This window comes from Telmatherina bonti (assembly GCF_933228915.1).
Source record: "Telmatherina bonti genome assembly, chromosome: 15".
Classification (NCBI taxonomy): Eukaryota; Metazoa; Chordata; class Actinopteri; order Atheriniformes; family Telmatherinidae; genus Telmatherina; species Telmatherina bonti.
In genome coordinates this window covers 9,091,302-9,114,534 of record NC_136613.1, presented here as the reverse complement: position 1 = coordinate 9,114,534, position 23,233 = coordinate 9,091,302, and the positions used below count along the sequence as shown (strand labels likewise).

At 42.0% G+C, this 23,233-nt stretch overlaps 2 protein-coding genes across 2 annotated transcripts; both read left to right on the top strand.

Moving 5' to 3' along the window:
- LOC306766539 (olfactory receptor 11H2-like) lies at positions 1 to 2,864 on the top strand (the record flags this gene model as incomplete). Its single annotated transcript, XM_079254319.1, has 3 exons — positions 1 to 330; positions 484 to 664; positions 2,836 to 2,864. 3 exons carry the CDS (start codon positions 1 to 3, stop codon positions 2,862 to 2,864), a joined length of 540 nt encoding a protein of 179 aa, XP_079110445.1.
- Positions 2,865 to 3,047: 183 nt separating this feature from the next.
- LOC306766538 (olfactory receptor 6N2-like) lies at positions 3,048 to 22,742 on the top strand (the record flags this gene model as incomplete). Its single annotated transcript, XM_079254318.1, has 3 exons — positions 3,048 to 3,275; positions 15,956 to 16,121; positions 22,132 to 22,742. The coding sequence occupies 3 exons, from the start codon at positions 3,048 to 3,050 to the stop codon at positions 22,740 to 22,742; spliced, it is 1,005 nt and encodes a 334-aa protein (XP_079110444.1).
- Positions 22,743 to 23,233: the final 491 nt, after the last annotated feature.

The following is a 23,233-nucleotide window of genomic DNA, read 5'->3' as shown; positions in this document are numbered from 1 at the left end:
ATGTTCACAGTTTATATCTTAATACTCTGCTTCAATTCCATTATTGCATTCCTCATTGTGTGTCAGAAAAGCCTCCATGAGCCTATGTACATTTTTATTGCAGCTTTGCTGCTGAACTCTGTGATGTTCAGTACTGTTGTCTACCCAAAGCTTCTGATTGACTTGTTATCTGAGCAGCAGGTCATTTCTTATTCAGATTGTTACTTTCAGCACTTCATGTTTTACACTTTGGCTTCTTCAGAATTCTTACTGTTGGGAGCCATGGCTTATGACAGATATGTGTCCATATGTAAACCTCTGCATTATCCAGCCATCATGAGTCAAAGGACAGTCTGGATTCTTTTGGTTTTAACTTGGATAATACCTGCTGTCCACTTCACTGTGTTCACATTTTCTGTTTTTTACTGCAACTCACAGCCGTTTAGCTTCACTTTTAGTGAGATCTTTTGCAAAAGTCCATTTTTTAATTTTATTTGTATTCAGTCACCATTTATTGTCATAATGGCAATAATAATACTGTTCAATATTGCACTTCTTCCTGTGATTTTAATAATATTTTCATATACCAGGATAATCATGCTATCATATAGAAGTTGTAAAGAAGTCAGGAGAAAAGCTGCACAGACCTGTTTACCTCATTTATTAGTTTTATTTAGTTTCACGAGTTTAACCTCATTTGATGTTATTGTAGTTTTACTTGAATCTTACGTTTCAAAGACTGTAAGATTTATAATGACTTTGCAATTAGTAATATACCAGCCACTTCTTAATCCAGTCATTTATGGGCTTAAAGTGAAGAAAATTTCTGAAAAACTTACAAGGCTGTTGTGTCGAATTAAATTTAAATAATATTTCAATGCTATTACCTGTCTTTTTTTTCCTTTCGTGACAGCTAAAGTCTTGAAATGATGCTTACTGTTAGAACTTGTTTCCACAATTAATTCAGTGTAATGACAATTGTTTGTTTCATCAGCAGTGTAATGATACTTTTTCCCTAGTCCCCTAATCAGGTGTGTGGTTGCTGGATCTGGACGTGCTGACGTTGCGGTAACGTATTGTGTCATTTCCTGTTTCCCTAGCGTGTGTCACTGCGGATTGCTACGAGCCGTTGGCTCCTTTAACTTCTAACTTCTATTTATTGTTAACCAACCACTCACTTTAGCGCACAATATCTTCCCAAACCACTGTTCTATATATTGCATTTATTTTTGGGATCTTTGGCTTTCTGTTTACTGACTTAAACAGCTCAAGCACTCGGTTTTAGCATGGCTGCTAGCTCTCTTCCCACACCCCGGTCCCCTGCCTTTTCTTGCTCGGTGTGTCTGATGTTTAGCTATCCTCCGCCTCCTTTAGTGATAACGGTAGGTGTATTAAGTGTAGCAGCTTGGCAGCTTTGGAGGCGAGGCTCTGTGAGTTAGAAGCCCAGCTCCGCACTCAGTTAGGGAAGCAGTTAGTCAGCAAGCCCCCATTAGCCAGTGCGGAGCTACCAGCCAGGGCAGCCATCCCGAGCCGTCCCTCAGCAGTTCCCGCGCAGCCGGGAGCCGAGGCGGGCTGGACGACAGTCAGGCGGAAGCGTAGCCCCAAACCAAAACCCACTGGCCACCACCAACCTGTTCACGTTTCTAACAGATTTTCCCCGCTCGGCGACACACCCGCTGAGGCAGAAACCCTGATTATAGGTAGTTCCATAGTCAGAAACGTGGCTCTAGAGACACCGGGGACCATAGTCAAATGCATTCCTGGGGCCAGAGCGGGCGACGTCGAATCGTATTTGAAACTGCTGGCTAAGGCTAAACGTAAATACCGTAAGATTGTAATTCACGTCGGCGGTAACGACACCCGGTTACGCCAATCGGAGGTCACTAAAATTAATGTTGCTTCGGTGTGTAACTTTGCCAAGAGCATGTCGGACTCCGTAGTTTTCTCTGGTCCCTTGCCAAATTTAATCAGCGATGACATGTTTAGCCGCATGTCATCCTTCAACCGCTGGTTGTCTAGGTGGTGTCCCGATAACAACGTGGGTTTTATAGATAATTGGAGCGCTTTTTGGGGAAAGCCTGGTCTTATTAGGAGAGATGGCATCCATCCCACGTTGGATGGAGCCACTCTCTTATCTAGCAATATGGACTCTTTTATTAGTCAGCTAAATTGACAACTCAGGGTTGGGACCAGGAGGCAGAATTGTAGTCCTACACACTTTTCTGCAGCTTCCTGCCTGCCGCCGCCGCCCACCCAAAACCCCATTCCGACCTTATACAACTTCCCAGCAGTAAGAATTAAACAACACAAAAACACTTCTGGGGTTAATCGTGAAAACCTCATAAAAATAAAAACAATGGATCTAATAAAATCTGAAAATAAGACAATAAAGTGTGGCCTACTGAATATTAGATCCCTCCCAAATAAGTCTTTATTAGTCAATGACTTGATAGGTGATCACCACATTGATTTATTCTGTCTTACGGAAACCTGGTTACAGCAAGAGGATTATGTTAGCGTAATATTCCTGCACTTAGGCAGAGGTCCCGGCAGAATGAATAAGGAGGCAAAAAGGTAATACGAACACAACCTTTATTTTGTATAGTTCATAAGGCAACCAGTCTCAGACCTGTATGGGATTCGATAGATAGCAGTTCGATAGCAGTTGTATTCGAGCCAGTCACTTGCTCCCTTGAGTGCACGGCCACAATGGGAGGAGCCACAAGGCAACGCCTCAAACCCACCCACGCCACAACACAGCACTACAACCGAAGGTCCCCACTTTTACACCCACACAGCAAACTCACCAATACGGAGGGAACTCTTAGGACCCACCCATCCCTGGTCTCACCGTAGGGCAAGCCGCGGCAGCATCCAACTCCTAATTTAATAACCCCAACACGTCCAATACTGGGTGCAAACAACACCATTAAAACTTTCCTACACTCACACAACACCTTCATACAATTTATAGAATTAAAAAGACTACTTAGCTTTACCCTGGGTCGAGACCCTCCCACGGGGTCTGAGCTTTGGCGCTGGTCCGACCAATTAGCTGTCACAGGCAGATGCCGGCCCAGCGCAATGAGGCCTCCACTGACGGCAGGAGTACCTCTCCTCTGGCTGGGGAGTGGAAGAGCGTGCTCCTAGATATTTCCCTGACTCCTCCTATCCCTGCCTGGATGGGGAACTCACCCTACAGTCCCCCTAACTGTCTTCGCCGCCGGCAGCCCTACACAGCTGCGATCGGCACCCTCCCACCAGGCCCACTGAGCACTAGACGATTGCTTGGCTGGGTAATCACCCGATAGCAGTCACCAAGCTCCTCTCAGTCCTTCTGTCACCTCTGCTTGCTCTACCCCAGGTGCTGCCACTCGCCTAATCAACAGAGCTGCTCCGAATCACCTAATCACCAGAGCAGCTCCCGCTCACTACATTAGTATTAATGAAGCTACGCCAGCTAACTAGTTAAACTTTCACATTCCTAGAACTACAGGCAGAGGAGGAGGTGTTGCAGCTATCTTTAAGTCAGAATTTTTAATTAATCCTAAGCACAAAACTAACTATAAAACCTTTGAATTCCTGACATTAAATTTATCTCATCCAAAATGGAATTCAGAGAAACCGCTCCTTTTAGCATTAGTGTATCGCCCACCTGGACCTTACTCCGAGTTTCTGACCGAATTCTCTGATCTCTTGTCTGAGTTAGTGCTGACTACTGATAAGGTCATTGTACTAGGTGATTTTAATATTCATGTTGACGATGAAAATGATAGTTTAAACATTTCCTTTAGCTCTATTCTAAACTCAATTGGGTTTTCACAAAATGTCAATGGAGCCACTCACTCTCATGGCCATACTCTTGATCTTGTTCTAACATATGGTATTGAGACTGATAAGCTCAAAGTATTTCCTCAAAACCCTGTCTTGTCCGATCACTTCTTATTAACCTTTGAATTCACTTTATTTGATTACTCACTGACCAAAAATAAATTCTACTATAGTAGATGTTTATCAGACAATAATATTACAAAATTTAAACAATCAATTGAATCAATTTTTTCACATTTACCATGTGTTAGCATGACTGAGAGTCCCCCTTTAAGCCTTACTCCTGCTCAGATTGATCAACATGCTGATACTATAACAGCTTCAATGCGTACAACCTTGGATAATGTTGCTCCCCTAAAGAAGAAGAAATTAGGTAAGATTATGAAGGCTCCCTGGTTTAATTCCCAGCTTCGAGCTCTAAAACAGGCATCAAGGCGTTTGGAAAACAGATGGCGTTCATCAGGACTAGAGGAGTCTCACTTAACCTGGAAAGAAAGTTTAATCGTATACAAAAAAGCCTTACGTACAGCAAGAACAGCTTATTATTCATCATTGATAGAGGAAAACAAAAACAACCCTCGGTTTCTTTTCAGCACTGTAGCTAGGCTTACTAGGAGCCGGAGCGCTGTGGAGCCATGTATTCCTTTCTCACTTAGCTGTGATGATTTCATGTATTTTTTCAGGAATAAAATTGACACTATTAGAGATCAAATTCACAATACTCTTCCTTCTACCTATAATGTTGAGCCTGTTGTGGTCTCCGAAGCATCCTTAGAACCAGGATCTGACTTGTGTCTAAATAGTTTCTGTCCTGTCCAACCCTCTGAATTAACTAAAATAATAGCTTCATCTAAACCATCCACCTGTATCTTAGACCCTCTCCCAACGAGCCTCTTTAAGGACATTTTCCCTTTAATTAATACATCACTACTAAGTCTTATCAGTATGTCTTTAGTGACAGGATATGTACCACAATCATTTAAAACTGCTGTAATCAAGCCTTTACTTAAAAAGCAATCTCTGGATCCAGAGGTGATAGCAAATTATAGACCTATATCTAACCTCCCGTTTATGTCCAAAATTCTGGAGAAAATAGTTTTAGCTCAGCTACATGCCCACCTGAGCAGAAATAATTTATGCGAGGAGTTTCAGTCAGGATTTAGAGCTCATCATAGCACTGAGACAGCATTGGTGAAAGTTACTAATGACCTTCTTATGGCCTCAGACAAAGGACTTGTGTCCGTACTTATCTTGCTTGATCTTAGTGCTGCATTTGATACAGTCGATCATAACATTCTGTTACAAAGACTAGAACAGGTGATTGGAATTACAGGTACAGCGTTAAGCTGGTTTAAATCATATTTATCTGATAGACTTCAGTTCGTTCATGTAAATGACAAGTCCTCCTCCCAAACTACAGTAAGTCATGGAGTTCCTCAAGGTTCTGTACTTGGACCAATACTCTTCACGCTATATATGCTCCCTTTAGGCAAAATTATTAGACAGCATGGAATAAACTTTCATTGTTATGCAGATGATACTCAACTATACTTATCCTTTAAACCAGATGAAACAAATCAGCCCAATAGGCTACAAAATTGTCTCATAGACATAAAGACTTGGATGTCTAGAAATTTTCTCCTCTTAAACTCAGATAAGACTGACGTAATTCTCGTTGGATCTGAAAAACTCAGAGCTAAATTTTCCGGTTTTGTAATGAACCTGGATGGCATTACTTTAGCTTCCAGTGCTACAGTGAGAAACCTTGGAGTAATATTTGACCCTGACCTGTCCTTTGGTCCACATATTAAGCAGGTTACTAAAACAGCCTTCTTTCATTTACGTAATATAGCCAAAATTAGGAACATTCTGTCTCAGAGTGATGCAGAAAAACTGGTTCACGCTTTTGTTACTTCGAGACTAGATTACTGTAACTCTCTATTACTGGGCTGTCCTAAATATGCCCTGAAAAGCCTTCAGCTGATCCAGAATTCTGCAGCCAGAGTCCTGACCAGAACCAGCATGAGAGATCATATTTCTCCAGTTTTAGCCTCTCTTCATTGGCTGCCTGTTGAATCTAGAATAGAATTTAAAATCCTTCTCCTTACATATAAAGCCCTCCACAACCAGGCACCACTATATATCAAAGACCTCATTGTTCCTTATATACCAAGCAGAGTACTTCGTTCGCAGACTGCAGGCTTACTTGTGGTTCCTAGAGTCTCAAAGAGCCGAGCAGGAGGCAGAGCCTTTGGTTATCAGGCCCCTCTCTTATGGAATAAGCTCCCAGTTAGTGTTAGGGAAGCAGACACCCTCCCCACCTTTAAGACTAGGCTGAAGACTTATCTTTTTGATAAGTCCTATAGCTAGGGATGGTTAGCATCCCTTAGTTATGCTGCTATAGGTTTAAACTGCTGAGGGACATTTCCTGATACACTGAGCTTCTTTCTTTTTCTCTTTATCTCTTTCTTTTACCCCCCCATAACAGTGTTGCATCATTAACATGTATGTCTCCTGTCTCAGCAGGTCTCCCTGGCAGGGAGTAGCAGTTCCTGTTGTCTATTGTCTTTCTGTCCTCTTCCCCCCACACAGCAGAGGCAGATGGCTGCCTGTCCTGAGCCGGGTTCTGCCGGAGGTTTCCTTCCTGTTAAAAGGGAGTTTTTTCCTTCCCACTGTTGCCAGTGTTCTTGCTCAGGATGGGAGATTGAGTTGGACTCAACTCAATCTGTTGGTTTCCTTATATAGGCTATTATGAATTGGCCTTCATTATGTTTTCCCCTCTGTCTGTAAAGCGTCTTGAGATGGCATTGCCGTGATTTGACGCTATATAAATAAAGTTGAATTGAATTTTTATTTTATTGAATTATTTTTACTCCCCATGAGTAGGTCTTATCTCTATAATGTAGTGTGTAGATATTTATATTTTCCTTTAATTTAAATAGTAACCAATAAACTTGACCATGTAGCCTTTGTTTCGGAAGATAGTCTGGCAGCATGAGAACTTGGGCTGGGAGGATTGATCCAAATATTGATAGTTTAATACCAAGGACAGAAAACAAGGGAATGTGAATGAGAGCCAATTTGCTTTTGACATTGTTTTTCTCAAACAACTGTGTAATAAAAAGGCAATAATGTTGTTAAACGTTAACATTGTAAAATGTTATTTTATTATTTTGTGACATTCTTGATATTGTTGATTTTATTGTTTACAACCAACAAAGTATAAATTAAAATCTGTTTATCAGTACCTATTCTTAGTCCATTTTTAACAGAGGAGAACGACTCCACGATGATTTTCCTACCACCAATCTAATTGTTCTTGTCAACAAATCCTACACTGACAGCGTGGAAAAATCTGATCAGCTGAAACCCTCTCAACCACACCCAGCTGCTGCTACCTAGCTAGCTGCTAACATTACCAGGATGCTCTAATGGCTTCATTTACCTCTCCATCCCACTCTGGTTGTGTCAGTTGTGTGCACCTGGCTGACAAAAGGGGAGAACTAGAGACACTGATTTCCAATTTGCACCGGATCCAAGAGGCTGAGATCATGATAGATACCATTCTCATCAGCAATCTACAACTGGATTCCCAGGTGCCTGATATTACAGCTCCCTGCCGTACAGCTGTAGATGTCGCAACAGCGTCCCCCGATGAGCCTAAAGATATCAATCACAACTCAGTAACTCTGCTTGATAGTAGTGATTTGTAACAAATGCTGCGGCATTTGCTTTTACAGGATTGGTAGCAGTAGCTCTGCAACTGGTTTAAAAGTGTGGAGAAAATGTAAGGAGCTGTACGATTGACTGAAAGAAAACACACCTGGTTAACGGATGAATCTGTCAATCAGAGTTGTAAATTTGATTGACGGATTTATCAACAAATGGTGACATTCGTTGACCTGCAACATCAGAGGAGTTTCAAAATCCACTGCAGAGATTTGTCTCAGAAATACAGGGATGTGCTCCCTCTGGGGAGTCCCTTGTTCTGCTGGGGAACTTCAATGGTCACGTGGGCAATGACAGTGAGACCTGGAGGGGAATGATTGGGAGGTATGGTCTCCCCCCTCTGAACCCAAATGGTGTTTCATTATTGGACTTCTGTGCTCATCAGGGATTGTCCATAATGAACACCATGTTCAAATGTAAGAGTGTCCATATGTACACCTAGCATCAGGACTCCCTAGGCCGCATTTTGATTTTCAATGTTGTGATTGTATCATCATACCTCCAGCCACATGTCTTGGACACTTGGGTGAAGAGGGGGGTGGAGCTGTCAACTGATCACCACCTGGTGGTGAGTTGACTCAGATGGTGGGGGAGGAAACCAGTAAGATCTGTCAGGCCCAAACGTGTTGTGAGGGTCTGCAGGGAACATCTAGCAGAGTCCCCCATCAGAGCAAGCTTCAACTCCCACCTCCAGCAGAGCTTCGAACATATCCCGAGTGAGGTGGGGGACATTGAGTCGAATGGGCTGTGTTCCGTGCCTCTATTGTTGAGGCGGCCAGCCAGATGTGTGGCCGTAAGGTCGTTGGTGCCTGTCGTGGCAGTAATCCCAGAACTCGTTGGTGGACACCAGCAGTGAGGGATGCCGTCAAGCTGAAGAAGGAGTTCTATCAGGCCTACTTGGCCTGTGGGACTCTGGAGGCAGCTGTAAACACAATAGTTTCTATTAGGGAGAGAGTCTGTAACATTCTTCCCACTATTGATGCTATTTCATCTTGTAGCATACTCAGAGATGTCTTTAGAACCTGATTTTTATTTGGAGTGTTTCTGTCCTGTACAGGTCTCTGAGTTAACTGACATAATAGCTTCATCCAAACCTTCAACCTGTATTTTAGATCCCATCCCAACCAGATTATTAAAGGAAATATGTTTCTACTCAACTCATCTGTACTAAACACGGTCATTTTATCGCTAATAAACAGGATATGTACCTCAATAATTTCAGACAGCTGTAATCAAACGTTTAGGAGTTTCAGCTCATTTTAGACCAGGATCCAACATCCTCTCCCCTCCCTCCCCTCTAAAATTCTTGTGTAAACAGTTTCAACTCAACTATGTTCACATTTCAGCAGAAAAAATCTGTTTGAAGAGCTTCAGTCAGGATTTAGAGAGCATCATAGCACAGAGACACTGGTGAAAGTCACTCAATCTTCTCATGGCCTCAGAAAAATTACTCCTGTCTGTACTTGTCCTTCTAGATCTCAGTGCTGCATTTGACATCACTGATCACAACATTCTGCTACAAAGGCTGGAACATGTTATTGGGATGAAAGGGACCACATTAGGTTGGTTCCAGTCATATTTATCTAATAAACCGACATCCAGCAAAACCGGAAAATGATAAACTTCCCTCAATGGAAGAATAAAGGAATAAAACAGTTAGAACATTTAATAGAAAATGGAAACTTTCTCCCTTTTGATATAATTACTTCACGATATGAAATCAGCAGCACAAAATCTTAGAATACCACCAACTTAAATCTATTATAGGTAAGAAATACACCCCTGATCAATTAAACTTGCAGCTACCTATCAGGGCTGCAGAATTCTTAAATCTCAATGCCCTGAAACTGTTATCCAAAATATATAGATTACTATCAAAGCTAGACGATTCCATATGTCTCCCAACTTCTAAATGGGAAGCAGACTTATCCAGTAACTTTGACCAAAATGAATGGTCACAAATCTGTTCAAATACATTTACAATGACTAAGAATTCAAACATGCATAAATACAATTTAAAATTTTGCATAGAACTCATTATACAGGACACAGGATGTTCAGGATGGGTCTGTCACAATCAAACATCTGTCCACACTGCACTGGCAACACAATTGACAGCTACTACCATGCTTTGTGGTCTTGCCCACCTGTCCAGAAATTCTGGTTTCAGGTATGTAAAGATCTGTCAAATTGCTTCAAATGTAACATCCCTACAAACCCCAAACTGGGCCGACTGGGTCACTTGGGTGAAATTAACATAGAATTTAATTCTGCAAACTTAATCCTCACCAGTTTATGTATCGCAAAGAAAACTATCCTTCTAAACTGGAAAAGCAAACAAAGTCTGTGTATCCAGCAGTTCAGAAATCTCTTATTAGATCAGTATGGAGATGATGTCTGCCTCCTCAAGGGATCAGTCAGCTGAACTTCATTCCCTCTGGTCCCCTGTGATCAGCTCCATCACTTAGTATGGGGGGAGAATGTGACCTTATTGCGCTCGGGGTTGGTGGCCGGTTGGGGGTCTCTCGAGGCTGTGGGTCTGTGGTGGGCTCCTGGGGGGGGATTTTGACTGCTCCACTGCTGGGGTGGCAAGGTTTCTAGCCCTACGGTGGACCTGGATGGGCCAGCAGCTGGAGTTGCCACGCGGCGGCGGGGCGAGGTCGCTGGTGGGTGATGGGTTGGCGGGCTTGGCTCCGTAACGGGCGCCTGTGCCGCCGTGGGGTGGGCTGGGCGGGGTCACGGGCTCCGGTGCCCGGGGTTGTCCCCTGTCTCTTGGCGGTGGGGGGTCGGCTTGTGCCGGGGGGGGAGCTGGGCTGACCTGGACCTGCCACTGCGGCGGCAGGCAGGTACATGCTCTGGTGCCCGGTTGCGACCCTGGGACTTGGGGAGTGGGGGCTGTTTGATAGTGTGGATGGGATGTGTGTGTGTGTGGAGGGGTGTGTGTAGGGGGTGTGTGTTGAGGACTGGTGGCGGTACATAGGTGTGTGGATGTGTGTGGGTAGGGAAGTGTGATGATGTGTGTGTGGGGGGGAGTGGCGGTGGTGCATGTATACGGGTGTGCGTGGGTGTATGTTTGTGGGGGGGTTTTGTGGTGTCTGTGGGGGGGGTAGTGCCGTGTGTGTGGGGGAGTGGGGTGATGCGTGTATGTGGGGAGTGGCGGTAGTGCATGTATACGGGTGTGTGTGTGTGGGGGGGGGGGGGGGGGGGTAGTGCCGTGGCGAAGCATGAATGCGTGTGTGTGGGACGGGGGGGGGATGGGGCAGGGGTGTATGTATGGGGGAGTGGGTGGTGCATGTGTGTGGTGGTTGGTGGATAAGTGTAGATGTGATGGATAGGGGTGGGGGAGATTTGGATGTGACGTGGGGGTCAGGAGGATGGCTTTGAGGGTGGGCTGAATGTGTGGCTGGGTGGACCTGTATGTGTTGGAAAGTGTGTGTGTGTGTGTGTGGCTGTAGGTGTGTGTGCTGAGACAGTGGCGGATGTGCGTGAAAGTGCCGATGTGTGGACAAGGGGGGGCTTCATGTCCCCAGGTGGGGGTGTCCTCTGTGAGTGAAGGGGCGGTGGACAATCGGTCTGGGATTCCCCTTCTGCCGCCCCTCCTCTTCTTTGTCCTCATGCCCCCCTTCTGCGTGTGGTGAGTTGGTCCCCTCTTGGGTCGGTGATGACTCTCTGGTTAGAGTCGCCGAAGGCTCTGGTTATGGGGATGGCTGCCCCTGGCTTGTCCTGGTCCTTGGGAGGCCCTGGGAGTGGGGGGCATGCCTAGTGCTGCGGGCGGCTCACCTTCTGGAGGAAAGCTCACTTTCCTCCAGACTTAAATCCCTCGACCCCTCTTCCTCCCTGCTGCCCAGCACACACAGGCAGGGTATTGGGAGGTGTGCACGTGGTGCTGGATGGTGAGAAAGGCCATCAAGGTGGTCTTGATCGCTGCACCCAGCCTCGGCTCACCTCCCAGTTTTAATTACACTTAGACATCAAAACACCAAAACACTGACACAACTCACATGATTAGGGGGAAGGGCGTGCGGTGTATGGTGGGCGGGGCTGCTGAGGTGGTCCCTCTCCTGACACCGCGTGGCACTTCCCTGAATTTTAATTGCAACTAATACATACTTCACAATCAGTCATAAGCGGGGGGAGGCAGGGGCAATAGGGTCCTCTCATGCCCCTATTCTCGGGGCTTTACTGGGGGAGGGTACGGGTGGGGGAAGAGTGCCATCCATTAGACCTGAGTCTGGGCTGGCCTGGCTGTAGGAGGGTTGTCGCCGGCCCTGGGGGGGGGTGCTGGGCCAGCTGCATCTGTGGAGTGGTGGGCGGTAATTATGGGGGCCCTGATCGGGGCCATCCTGTCCTCTGCCCCCTCTGGGGCATCTCACATGGGACATGATGGAGGGGTGAGGTGAGGATGTGTGGGAGTAGGTGTATGGGGTTACAGACGGATGGTGCGGTGGCTGGGGGGGGGATTATGGTTGGGGATATAGGTTGGTAGGGGGGTGAGGGGATAGGGATGTGTGCGGATGAGTAGATGTGTGTGTGTGTGGGGAGGTGTATGGTGGTGGGTGGGTTGTATGTAATGGGGTGTGCCTGTGTTGGAGGAGTGAGGGTGTCTGTGGGGGGGCTGTGGGTGGTGGAGGGGTGTTTGGTGGGGCATGTGTGGTTGGGTAGAAGTAGAGGGATGGGGTGGCGGAGTGTGAGCGTGTGTGGGGGCGGGGTTGGTTGGGGTTTGTGTGACTTGGTATGGGTGAGTGAGTAGAGGTGGGGTGGGGTTGTGTGTGTGATGGGAGATGTGTGTGGATTGCGGAGGGGTGTGTGGATGGGGGCTGAGAGGGGAGTGCGTGTTGGGGGAGGGAGGGTATGCATGTATATGTGTGTGTAGTTTGGTGGTGGGGGGGTGGTGTCCTGTACCCAGGGAGCGCAGCTGGCGCACTGGGGTGCGACCTGGCTGCCGCTAGGTGGCGGTCTGGGGATCCTGGTCCTCCGTCGGTGGGGGCTGTGCCCTCTGCCTTCGGGGGCGGGGGGCTGCTCTCGGGCTCTTGGGGCCCTGGGGCCTGCGCTCTATCTGCCCTGGGTGGCCGGTGCCCGGTGGGATCGGCCCTTGCGGGCCTGGGCCTGCTGGGGCCTGTTCCCTCTGACGGCGGGGGACTCTGGTTGGGGACCTCCTTCGCCACTCCTGGGCGGATGCATGGCTGGCTCCGGAGCGGGGTGGTTGGGGTCTGTGCCTGGAGGTGACTGTCGGTTACCCGGGTCTCTGGGTTCTCCTGGCCTGCCTCTTGCCCTAGGCGGGCGGGGTCACATTGGCATGATCACTCTTCTCTGAACACGTTCCACTCTAAATGTTCTGCATGAATGTTGTGCATGTGTCACAGTCACTGAGTCATCCAGCAAGTTTATTCATTAGCAGCAGGTAGCTCTCTTTCTGTCTTTTTGATTTAACTTGCTAGTTTCTGGTCCTCCTGATTGTCAATGGTTTTGTTCTCCACAGGGACCATGAATCTAGAGTTGGCTTGGTGGGTGTATATATTTATGTGTGTGGGTGGGTATGTGTGTGTACATATGTATGTATGTATATGTCTGTATGTATGTGTATGGATATGTATGTGTATATGTATGTATATATATGTATATATGTGTGTATATATATATATGTATGCATGTATGTATATCTATCTATATATATGTATGTATGTATGTATGTATGTGTGTATGTATATATGTATATATATACTGTATGTGAGAGTGTATATACATATATATGTAGGTGGGTATGTATGTGCATATACGTGTATGCATTGATCTCTTTTTGTTTTTTATGTTTTCTTTTCTGTTCTCTTTCTGCCCCTTTCCTGTCCTTTCTGGTCAGGTCCAGCAGCATAAACTCTGTAATACAAGCTATTATCCAAAGCAAATAGAAAAATAAAATAAGAATCAAGAAATACAAGGGGATCATTACATCTATAAAAGTTCCCCTTGGCAAAATAAATTTGCTCAGCAGAACACAGCATCCAGAACATCAGTCTGCTTGCTTAAATGCTGGACGAGACAAAAAAAAAAAAAAAAAAAAAAATTATCGAATAGATTTCAGTTTGTAAATGTAAATGATGAGTCTTCCTCACACCACAAGTCATGGAGTTCCTCAGGGTTCTGTACTTGGCCCATGCTTTTCACATTGTACATGCTTCCCTTAGGTAATATTATACAACAGCATGGTATAAACTTTAATTGCTATGTGTGAGATACTCAGATTTACCTTTCCATGAAGCCAGATGAAATCAATCAATTTCTTAGATTACAAAGATTTCCTACAAACACCAAGACCTGGATGACTCTGAATTTTCTTCTTTTAAACTCAGACAAGAAAGAGGTCATGGTCTTCGGGCCTGAAAAACTTAGGACAATACTGTCTAGATGTAATTAATCTGGATGGCATAAATTTGGCTTTCAGTACTACTTTGAGAAACCCTGTTATTCTTGACCAGGATTTGTTCTTTAGCTCACATTTAAAACAGGTTTCTAAAACCGCCTTCTTCCACCTACGTATTATTGCAAAAATCAGAGAGATGCAGAAAAACTGGTCCATCCCTTTGTTACTTCAAGACTTAATTACTGCAAATTTCTTATTTATGGGTTGTGCCAAATATGCCCTGAAAAGTCTCCAGCTAATCCAAAATGTTGCAGTGAGGGTTCTGATGAGAACCCGTGGCAGAGATCATATTCCACTAGTTTTAGCCTCCCTATGCTGGCTTCCTGTTAAATCCAGGAGTTTAAAATTCTTTTCCTCACATATATAGCTCTCCATGACCAAGCTCCATTGTACATCAAAGATATCATAACTCCATATATCCCAAATAGAGCACTTCGCTCTGGTACAAAAAAAACCCCAACATTTTAGGTTTCATAGGTCAGGTTTACCATCATGACAACTGTGGGATGAGTGAATCTTTTTTCTAATTACTCCGTTCAGAAGTAATTTTATCTCAACATTCTGCACAATTGGGGGTGTTCCCTTTTGATTGCAGGTACCCGATCTTCTTCTATAAGAAGGAGTATAGAATAACAGCGGTTTTTAGCTTGTTAGCAGCTTAACTTAGCTTCAGCCAACTTACTCCCATTAGCTGGTTAGTTCCTGTTAGCTTGGTTTGCCTCTTAGTGACAGGCAAGTTGGAGTTCACTAGTTCCACCCCCTCACAGCCCCCCTCTCAGCTCTACCTCTTTGCCATTTTTGTATTTTCTTGGAGACACAACTGCCAAGATGCTGCCAAGATGGCAAGGGTGGGAACTGCCCTGTGAGCATCAATTCAGCTCTACAGAAACCTATAGGTAACGTCACAGAGGCGCCGTCCATCTTTTATGTACAGTCCATGGTCCCAACAGACCCCAAAGGCCCACTTGGACTCTTTCTCCAGCTTGACAGCAAATAAACCGTTGTCCACCAACAGGTTCAGAGATTACCACCAGACACCAGCCACCTTAGGGCCACAACTCCAGTCGGTCACCACAAAGCATTTTTACTCTACCTCAGTGTTCCCCACCTTCGACAGGATGTAGAAAATGTGTCAGAAATTTTAAATTATTTGCTCTGAGTCTAGTTCTCAAGTCAAAGTTTTTTTTAAGAGCAATGTTTTATTTTGTTGTTTACATGCACAATTAATGTCACCGATATTTACTGTTCTTTGTGTTTAGTGTATTGTACTTAATCTAATCATGCAAAGGGAACAACAAGCATGCAGGTGTAAAGCAGTCTCACAAATGTTGGAGCTCAATGCTGCAGTATTTGCACTTGAGAAGTCATATGACGTACTAGTCTGAAACATTAGGCAGGTGTTAATTTCAAAAGATTTGCTTTGTTGAGAAAATTAGTTTTTAAAAGATCTTTGTTTTTCTGTTATCAATTACTGCTTTTATCTAACTTGTTAAAATGAGACAAAATCTCTGCTGAGAATCTGGAAATGTTGACCACTTTGTTGGTCAAAAATAGATAAATCAGTCCAGTATGTTTTATGTCGGCCTCTAGAGTTGCATGTGTTTACAGTCTACTATAGACAAACAGATTAATTAAGTCCATGGAGAGTGACACAGTTCAATATATAAGTCTAACTATTCACTTGGAACCAAAGACGTGAACATTGTTATGTGCAGTACTGCATTAGATTAGTTTCAACGTCACTAAATAAGTCACATCCAGCATCTGTTCAAAGGTATTCATAGCTTTTCATTTTCCTGCTGTTACATTTTGCTTTAATTCATTCATATTTCCTGTGTGATTATTCTAATGGATGTCAATCTGAATGAAACATATATCATTCTAGATGGGTATGTTCTAGTGCATAGATACAGATATCTTTATTTTGTGATCATATTCACAGTTTATATCTTAATACTCTGCTTTAATTCCATTATTGCATTCCTTATTGTGTTTCAGAAAAGCCTCCATGAGCCTATGTACATTTTTATTGCAGCTTTGCTGCTGAACTCTGTGGTGTTCAGTACTGTTGTCTACCCAAAGCTTCTGATTGACTTGTTATCTGAGCAGCAGGTCATTTCTTATTCAGATTGTTACTTTCAGCACTTCATGTTTTACAGTTTAGGTGCTTCAGAATTCTTACTTTTGACAGCCATGTCCTATGACAGATATGTGTCCATATGTAAACCTCTGCATTATCCAGCCATCATGAGTCAAAGGACAGTCTGGATTCTTTTGGTTTTAACTTGGATAATACCTGCTGTCCACCTCACTGTGTTCACATTTTCTGTTTTTTACTGCAACTCACAGCCGTTTAGCTTCACTTTTGGAGAGATCTTTTGTAAAAGTCCACTTTTTCATCATCTCTGTGCTGAATCACCAGTTATAGTTATAATGCCAATAATAATCCTGATCAATATTGCACTTCTTCCTGTGATTTTAATAATATTTTCATACACCAGGATAATCATGGTATCGTATAGAAGTTGTAAAGAAGTCAGGAGAAAAGCTGCACAGACCTGTTTACCTCATTTATTAGTTTTATTCAGTTTCACAAGTTTATTTTCATCTGATATTATTGTGGTTTTACTGGGATCTAACGTTTCCAAGGCTGCAAGATTTATACTGACTTTACAGTTAGTAATATACCAGCCACTCTTTAATCCAGTCATTTATGGGCTGAAAGTGAAGGGAATTTCAGAACAACTCACAAGGCTGTTGTATAGAATTAAACTGAAATAATATGTCAATGCTATTACCTGTCTGTTTTTCTTTTGTTTTGTTGTGTTCAGCTCTTTATAGTTCTTGAAGTAAGTGACTTTGTGTAATGATGCTTAATGTTAGAACAAACAGTTGATTCACTGTAACGACAAATGATCAGTAGGTCTAGTCTTTATAATGTGGTGCATGATTCAAGTGGTGGGACTCAGTTAAAAATTGATCTAATTAATTCTACATGGATTTTTACATGACTTTACTTAGTAATAGACACACATTAATAGTAAGCTCAAACTCTATTATATCTTTGGAAAATACATTTCATTTCATTTTAGTTCTAAACAGTAAAATAGAAATCGAATATATCTCTGGCCAAACATGAACAGACCTAAAGGTAAAATATTATTCTAAATATTTATCTCATAGTTCCAGCTGTTTTCTGATTAACAGTCTTCAACATTTTTACATGATTTTCTTTTTTTTTTTTTTTTGTCTTGTCCAGCATTTAAGCTGGCAGAATGATTTTCTGGATGCTGTGTTCTGCAGGGCAAATTTTCTTTGCCAAGGGAAGCATCATAGATATAACACTTTTTTATTTTACATTTCCTTCCTCAGTCTTCATTAATGGACATTGATATGTGACAGTAAACCAGGTTCTTCAGTTTGGTCATGCAGCAGAGGTGACCACCTCCTGCTTTTACTGCAGCATGAAGCTGAATGCAGCGTGAGGATCAAGTTTCCACTGTGTTCGTCTGGACGGGCGAGGAGCTTATGCATTAGCCGCTGCTGCTATCAGACAGTAAACTACACCTGATGTCATTTTACTCAGAAGAGGCATCGTGAAATATCATGTCTCCAATATCACCTAATAAAGTTTTTGGATGTGTTTGTACTTACTGTTGATTCTCACTTTTTATTTCAATAAAGTCACTATATATGAAAATCTGTAGTTCCTTAGCAAAGCTGCTAGATCATCATCATGTGCATCAATGTACCGGGTGTGCACATGATAATAACGCACTGAAATGTTCCACCTTCTGCAATTAAATGCATCAGTTTTTCTGTAATTAATTAATCATAATTAATTAGCTAAAGTCCCTCTCCTAATCAGTCCAACTATTTTCTTAACCGACAAGTCTAATTCTGGGTTGCGGGAAGCTGCAGTCTATTGCAGCAATCTTTTGTGTGAGAAGCAGGTACACCCTGGACAGGTGTACACAGACAGGGCCAACACAGAGAAATAAACAACCATTCACTCTCCCACTCCCTCCTAGGGACAATTTAATCAATCTAACATGCATGTTATAGTGTAAATCAGCAATTTAACAGTGTCTCTTCATCTGACAACCTAGCAAAGAATGTCATATAAAATTTCTATATTATGTATGAAGATATTTGCCAAAAAGAAGAAGGTGGGAGGAAGCCGCAGTACCTGGAGAGAACCTGTGCGTACATGGGGAGAACACGCAAACTCCACACAAAGACCACTGTTTGAATGTGATAAAAGCGACAATGTAGCCTGATTTGGGCAGATAATCTGGCAGCATGAGACCAGGAATAATGGACAATTCTGGCAAGAAAACACTGTTTGCAGACATTTCAAACCGTAACAATATCCTTGTTTATGTTATTATTTTAACCCTTTATAGTCCTGCCCTAGCATTTGGTAGAATTTGCAGTCTTTTTGATAAATATCTTTAAAAACATTGTGGAAATAAACCTGCCTGAGCATTTCTACCAACTGGTTTAGGTTTCGGTATGTAAAACCCAAACTGTTTGTTATAACGCTGCTTCAACATTTCAGCCATTTTAATGTTGTTACATTATTATGAGGGTTTATTTTTTACACTTCAACCATTTGCTGAAACACATTTAATTTTATTCATTCTTGTCCAAAACAAATGGAAAAACCGAGAAAAACATTTTTCTCTGGCCCTTTTGTTAGTTTGAATGAGACAGTGTGTTTCATCTATTTAAAATAGGGTTTTGGGGGTGGTGGGGGGTGGAGGTGGAGGTTATAATGTATGTGACAGAGAAACATAAGTGATTCTTCTGTGACTGACTGTTTTTACAGGAACAACAATGTATGACTTAGATGAACAGAAAATGTCTTTCATTTTTCACTTCTCCAAAAGCTGTAAATCCTCAAAAAGTTGAAAAATGAGGTGATCCGTCAGCACTGTAAACCTTTCCTTCTTCTCCTTTAATCCCACTGAGGTGATTTTAATCGAAGAATTTGATTCTGTAATTGATACACTGTAAAGAATTGTAGCATTCATAAATAAGTGATAAATCAGTTGTGGTTACAAGTGTTTTATAGAGCATATAATATTTAATGCTGACTTTCTGTGTTTTATGAATCCAAATAAAAACAGATATAAACCAAAGCTGTGACTGAGAAATATTTCTTCTCTATTTCTGCATTAACATGTGTTTAGGTGCACTATGTGGTTTGATTTGTGTGTTAATGTTGCAATGATACACACGATCATAACTTTGGTGTTTCACATGCTGATACTCTCATGAACACTAGTTGTGATTAAAAAAGTTACAGTTCCCTGTATGAACAAATTATATGTGGGGTTGTTGTTTGGGAGAGAAATTCTTTCAGAAGTCATGAAATTTAACTGTGGACATAGTGAGCACTTTACCGCCCCCTGTAGGTTAAAACTACTTTTCACTTCGTGGCCTGAGCTGAACTTGAAGAACAACCCAGAATCAGTCTGAACTCTGGTGTATTTATTCAAATATAACCAACATCTTGGAATAAAACTGTTGGGTAGTATTATTAGGTCTGTCTTATATACCCTTAAGTTCACCCCTATTTGTCAGCTGTAACACTGATTCGTGTCATAAATGGACCCAGCAAACTGTGGCGGTGCACTTCTGGTTGTAACATGTGTGTGTATTTTTTTATAAACTCCTATAAACCTTCATCAATCAATCAATCAGTCAAACTTTATTTATGAAGCGTTTTTCCAACATAACATATGTGACTCAAAACACTTTATATTTTAAAATCAGACATAAAGGAAACACACAGACAGACTCATTACATAAAAAGACACCTCCAACCCCCACCCTCTTTTAAATACATCTAAATGAGAGAGGTAAGTGCAGACGGACCAGTAGTGGAAAAAAAGATTTGGGAAAGTAAATACATGATTTTTATCAAATCAAAATAAATCAAACTTTCTTTGTTAAGCACTTTTCATGCCAGAAGTAACACAAGGTGCTTTACGTGATAAAAACCAAGTCATACAGTTTAAAAATGAAGCAAATCTTCACGATAACATAGCATTAAAAACCATTTTAAAACATCCTCATGTTCTATTTACCATATACACACACAGAAATTAGGTGAGTTGCAGCAGGAAAACGTCTAAAACCTTTAGGAAAGTAACCATTCAGTACTAGAACTGGACATTCTTGCCCTGATTGGTCAGAGCAGCTGCTGGCCATCCTTTTGCGTGCTTCTACGACAGATCTATTCCTTTTAAGATGTAGTTCTCCTCCCATTTGTTGCTTGTTGGACTGTGCATCATCAGTATAGCGAATTAAATCAAAATAAGCTTCATTGTGACAAACAGTCTTTTGATGCAATGAATTTGGATTATATGAAGACAAATGAACTGAACATGTCATAGATGGGAAACAAATCTATACGTAAATGTATGTTTTTGTCTCATCTTGGACGGGTTGTACTGTAACAGAATTTCTCCACTGGGAGATTAATAAAGTTCATTGATTCATTGATTGCTTGAATCATTCATTCATTCCAATCCCTCTTAGAATCAGGCAGAGGATCTTTTGATCAGAAAATGTCAGGACACTTTTTATTTCTTTAAAGAAGCCAGTCCTGCATTCTGCACCTCATAGTCTTTTCCATTAACACTGGAAAAAGGGAATGAGACTGGTTTTTTATTTAAAGAAGCTGCTATTGGGAGCATATACACCAGCTGGTCTACTTTATTCTTCCTGGTTGACAGTCAGTGGTGATGAGAGTCTACCACAAGACTTCAGTCCAGATTTCTGGGAAGCTTCCCACATGTTTCTTCAACTCTATTTTATCCCTTAATGCTGTTTGCAAGCATATTTTGTTATAATTGTGGTGCCCCTCAAACTCTTTATATACTGTCTTTAGACATGTGAACGGTACTCCTGAATGTGGCATACCCTCCAGATTAAACATCAGACAGACCAGATAGCTGGACAGACAGTTACAATCCTGCTTTTGCTGCCCTTATGTTGTTTAACTCTTTGTAACCATCTGTGATAGAAGTTGTTTCTCTTCCAGCAACTGTCTCTGATTGGTTAGGCCTTCCAGCATGGGAATCCAATTAGACTGGTTTCTATTCACATGGCTGTCACTGCAGCAGCTTAAATTCATAATTAAATTTCCACTTTGGGTAGCTGTGAGTTAATATCAGCAGCTCGCCTGTTTCTTTTCTTTTAATCATGTTAAAGGTAACTTGAAGCTCTTATCTCTGTACGTCATTTTAGCTCAATAGTTAACTTGATTGCTTTCTAGAAAGTTGTAGTTGAGGTATTGATCTGTGTAGGCTGGGGCAGGTGTTGTATTAAACTATTAAAGTAGACTGAAAAGAAAGCGCTTCTGCTTGTTGATAGACACTGAGCTTCCATTGATTGTGTATTTGTTAAATCACCGAGTTGTTCACTAAGATTACTCATTTGATCTTTCTTTTTTATTATTATTCTTAAAACAGGAACAGTAAAAAAAGCTTTCAGAATTAGTATTACTGCAAACTTTAATTCAATTATTTCCTGTCCAGCCATGCTGTCTGATTAGATTAGTTTTCTTCTCTCTGCTCCGGCTTAGCTGGATCATCTTACAGCCTCAGCAAAAGGCTTTTGGATTTTGTTGTTTTTGGTTTTTTTTTATCCCCGGCCACCTGATACTTTCCACAAGTTGAGGTCCTCAGAGTGTAAAGAAGTTGTTTACATGTTGGCTGAACAGAGAGAAGAGTTTAATGAGATCCATGGAGAGCAAAGAAGTCTAAATCACACAGCAGATTACAGGTTCGTACTTCGGTTTATCATTCATACGGTTGATAACTTCTTACCGGCGTAGGCATCATAAATGGATGATGAAGTAAATATAACTAGTGTATTTCTTGGTGGGCATGTGGAAGTGGACAAATACAGATATCTTTATTTTGTGATTATTTTTACTATATACCTTCTGATAATATGTAGTAATTCTACTATTGTGTACCTGATATGGATCCATAAAAACCTACATGAGCCGATGTACATATTTATTGCAGCTTTGTTAATCAACGCTGTCTGCTGGAGCACAGTTATATATCCAAAGCTTCTGATTGACTTTTTATCTGACAAGCAGCTCATATCATATCCAGCTTGTCTTGTGCAGTTTCAGATGTTTTACTTTTTAGGCGGTTCAGAGTTCCTGCTGCTGTCAGCCATGGCCTACGACAGGTACGTGTCCATATGTAAACCGCTGCAATATCCAAATATCATGAGGAAAACCACAATCAGTATTCTCTTGATGCTAGCTTGGATTCTGCCGGCCTCTCAGGTAGCCGTGCCGGCCGGGCTGAGCGCCAGTAAAAAACTATGCAGCTCAACTTTAAAAGGAGTTTTTTGCAACAACACGCTTTACAAATTACAATGCGAAGTCTCCAGAGCACAAATCATCCACGACATAGTGGTTCTGCTGAATGTTGCTCTTCTGCCTGTGTTTTTCATCCTCTTTACTTACGCCAGGATACTGATAATAACGTATCGAAGTAGCAGAGAGGTGAGGAAGAAAGCAGCACAGACCTGTTTACCGCATTTAATTGTCTTAATCAACTTTTCCATTTTGTGTGGATTTGATGTCATTACAATCCAGCTGGATTCTAATTTTCCAAAGACTCTGAGTTTAATTATGACTTTACAGTTAATAATGTATCATCCTCTTTTTAATCCAATCATATATGGGCTGAAAATGAAGGAAATTTCTAAGCACCTCAGGAGGCTGTTTTTTCCATCCAAACCAATCTAACGTATTAATACAGAAACAAAGGTTATATTTATATGATTTATTAACTAATGTATTTGTGTAATTTTCAATTCTGGCCCATTTTATTCTGTTGTTTTATGAAGATGGATTTTGGTTCATTTTCAAAGCAATACGTTATAATAATCTATCTCCGGTTCACAGAACATTGTGTTTTCTGAGATTTTTGGTGAAAGTTGTATGTTTAATTGCACACTAAAGGATTTTAATCCACTTTCAGACAACTAGAGTTATTGCAATGATAAAATATTAATCAATTTGTTGCATCTTTTGCCATTATAAATGAATCTGTTTTAAACAGTTTTAACATGCTTTAACAAAAGATGTTTTTCATTTTTCTCATTTTTTTCTTAATCAATTCAGAAGTCCAACTAAATGGAAAGTTTTGTATTTCCTCTGATCATGCTTTATTAAGCACGGTGTGGTGTGTGTGTGTGTGTGTGTGTGTGTGTGTGTGTGTGTGTGTCTGTAAATCC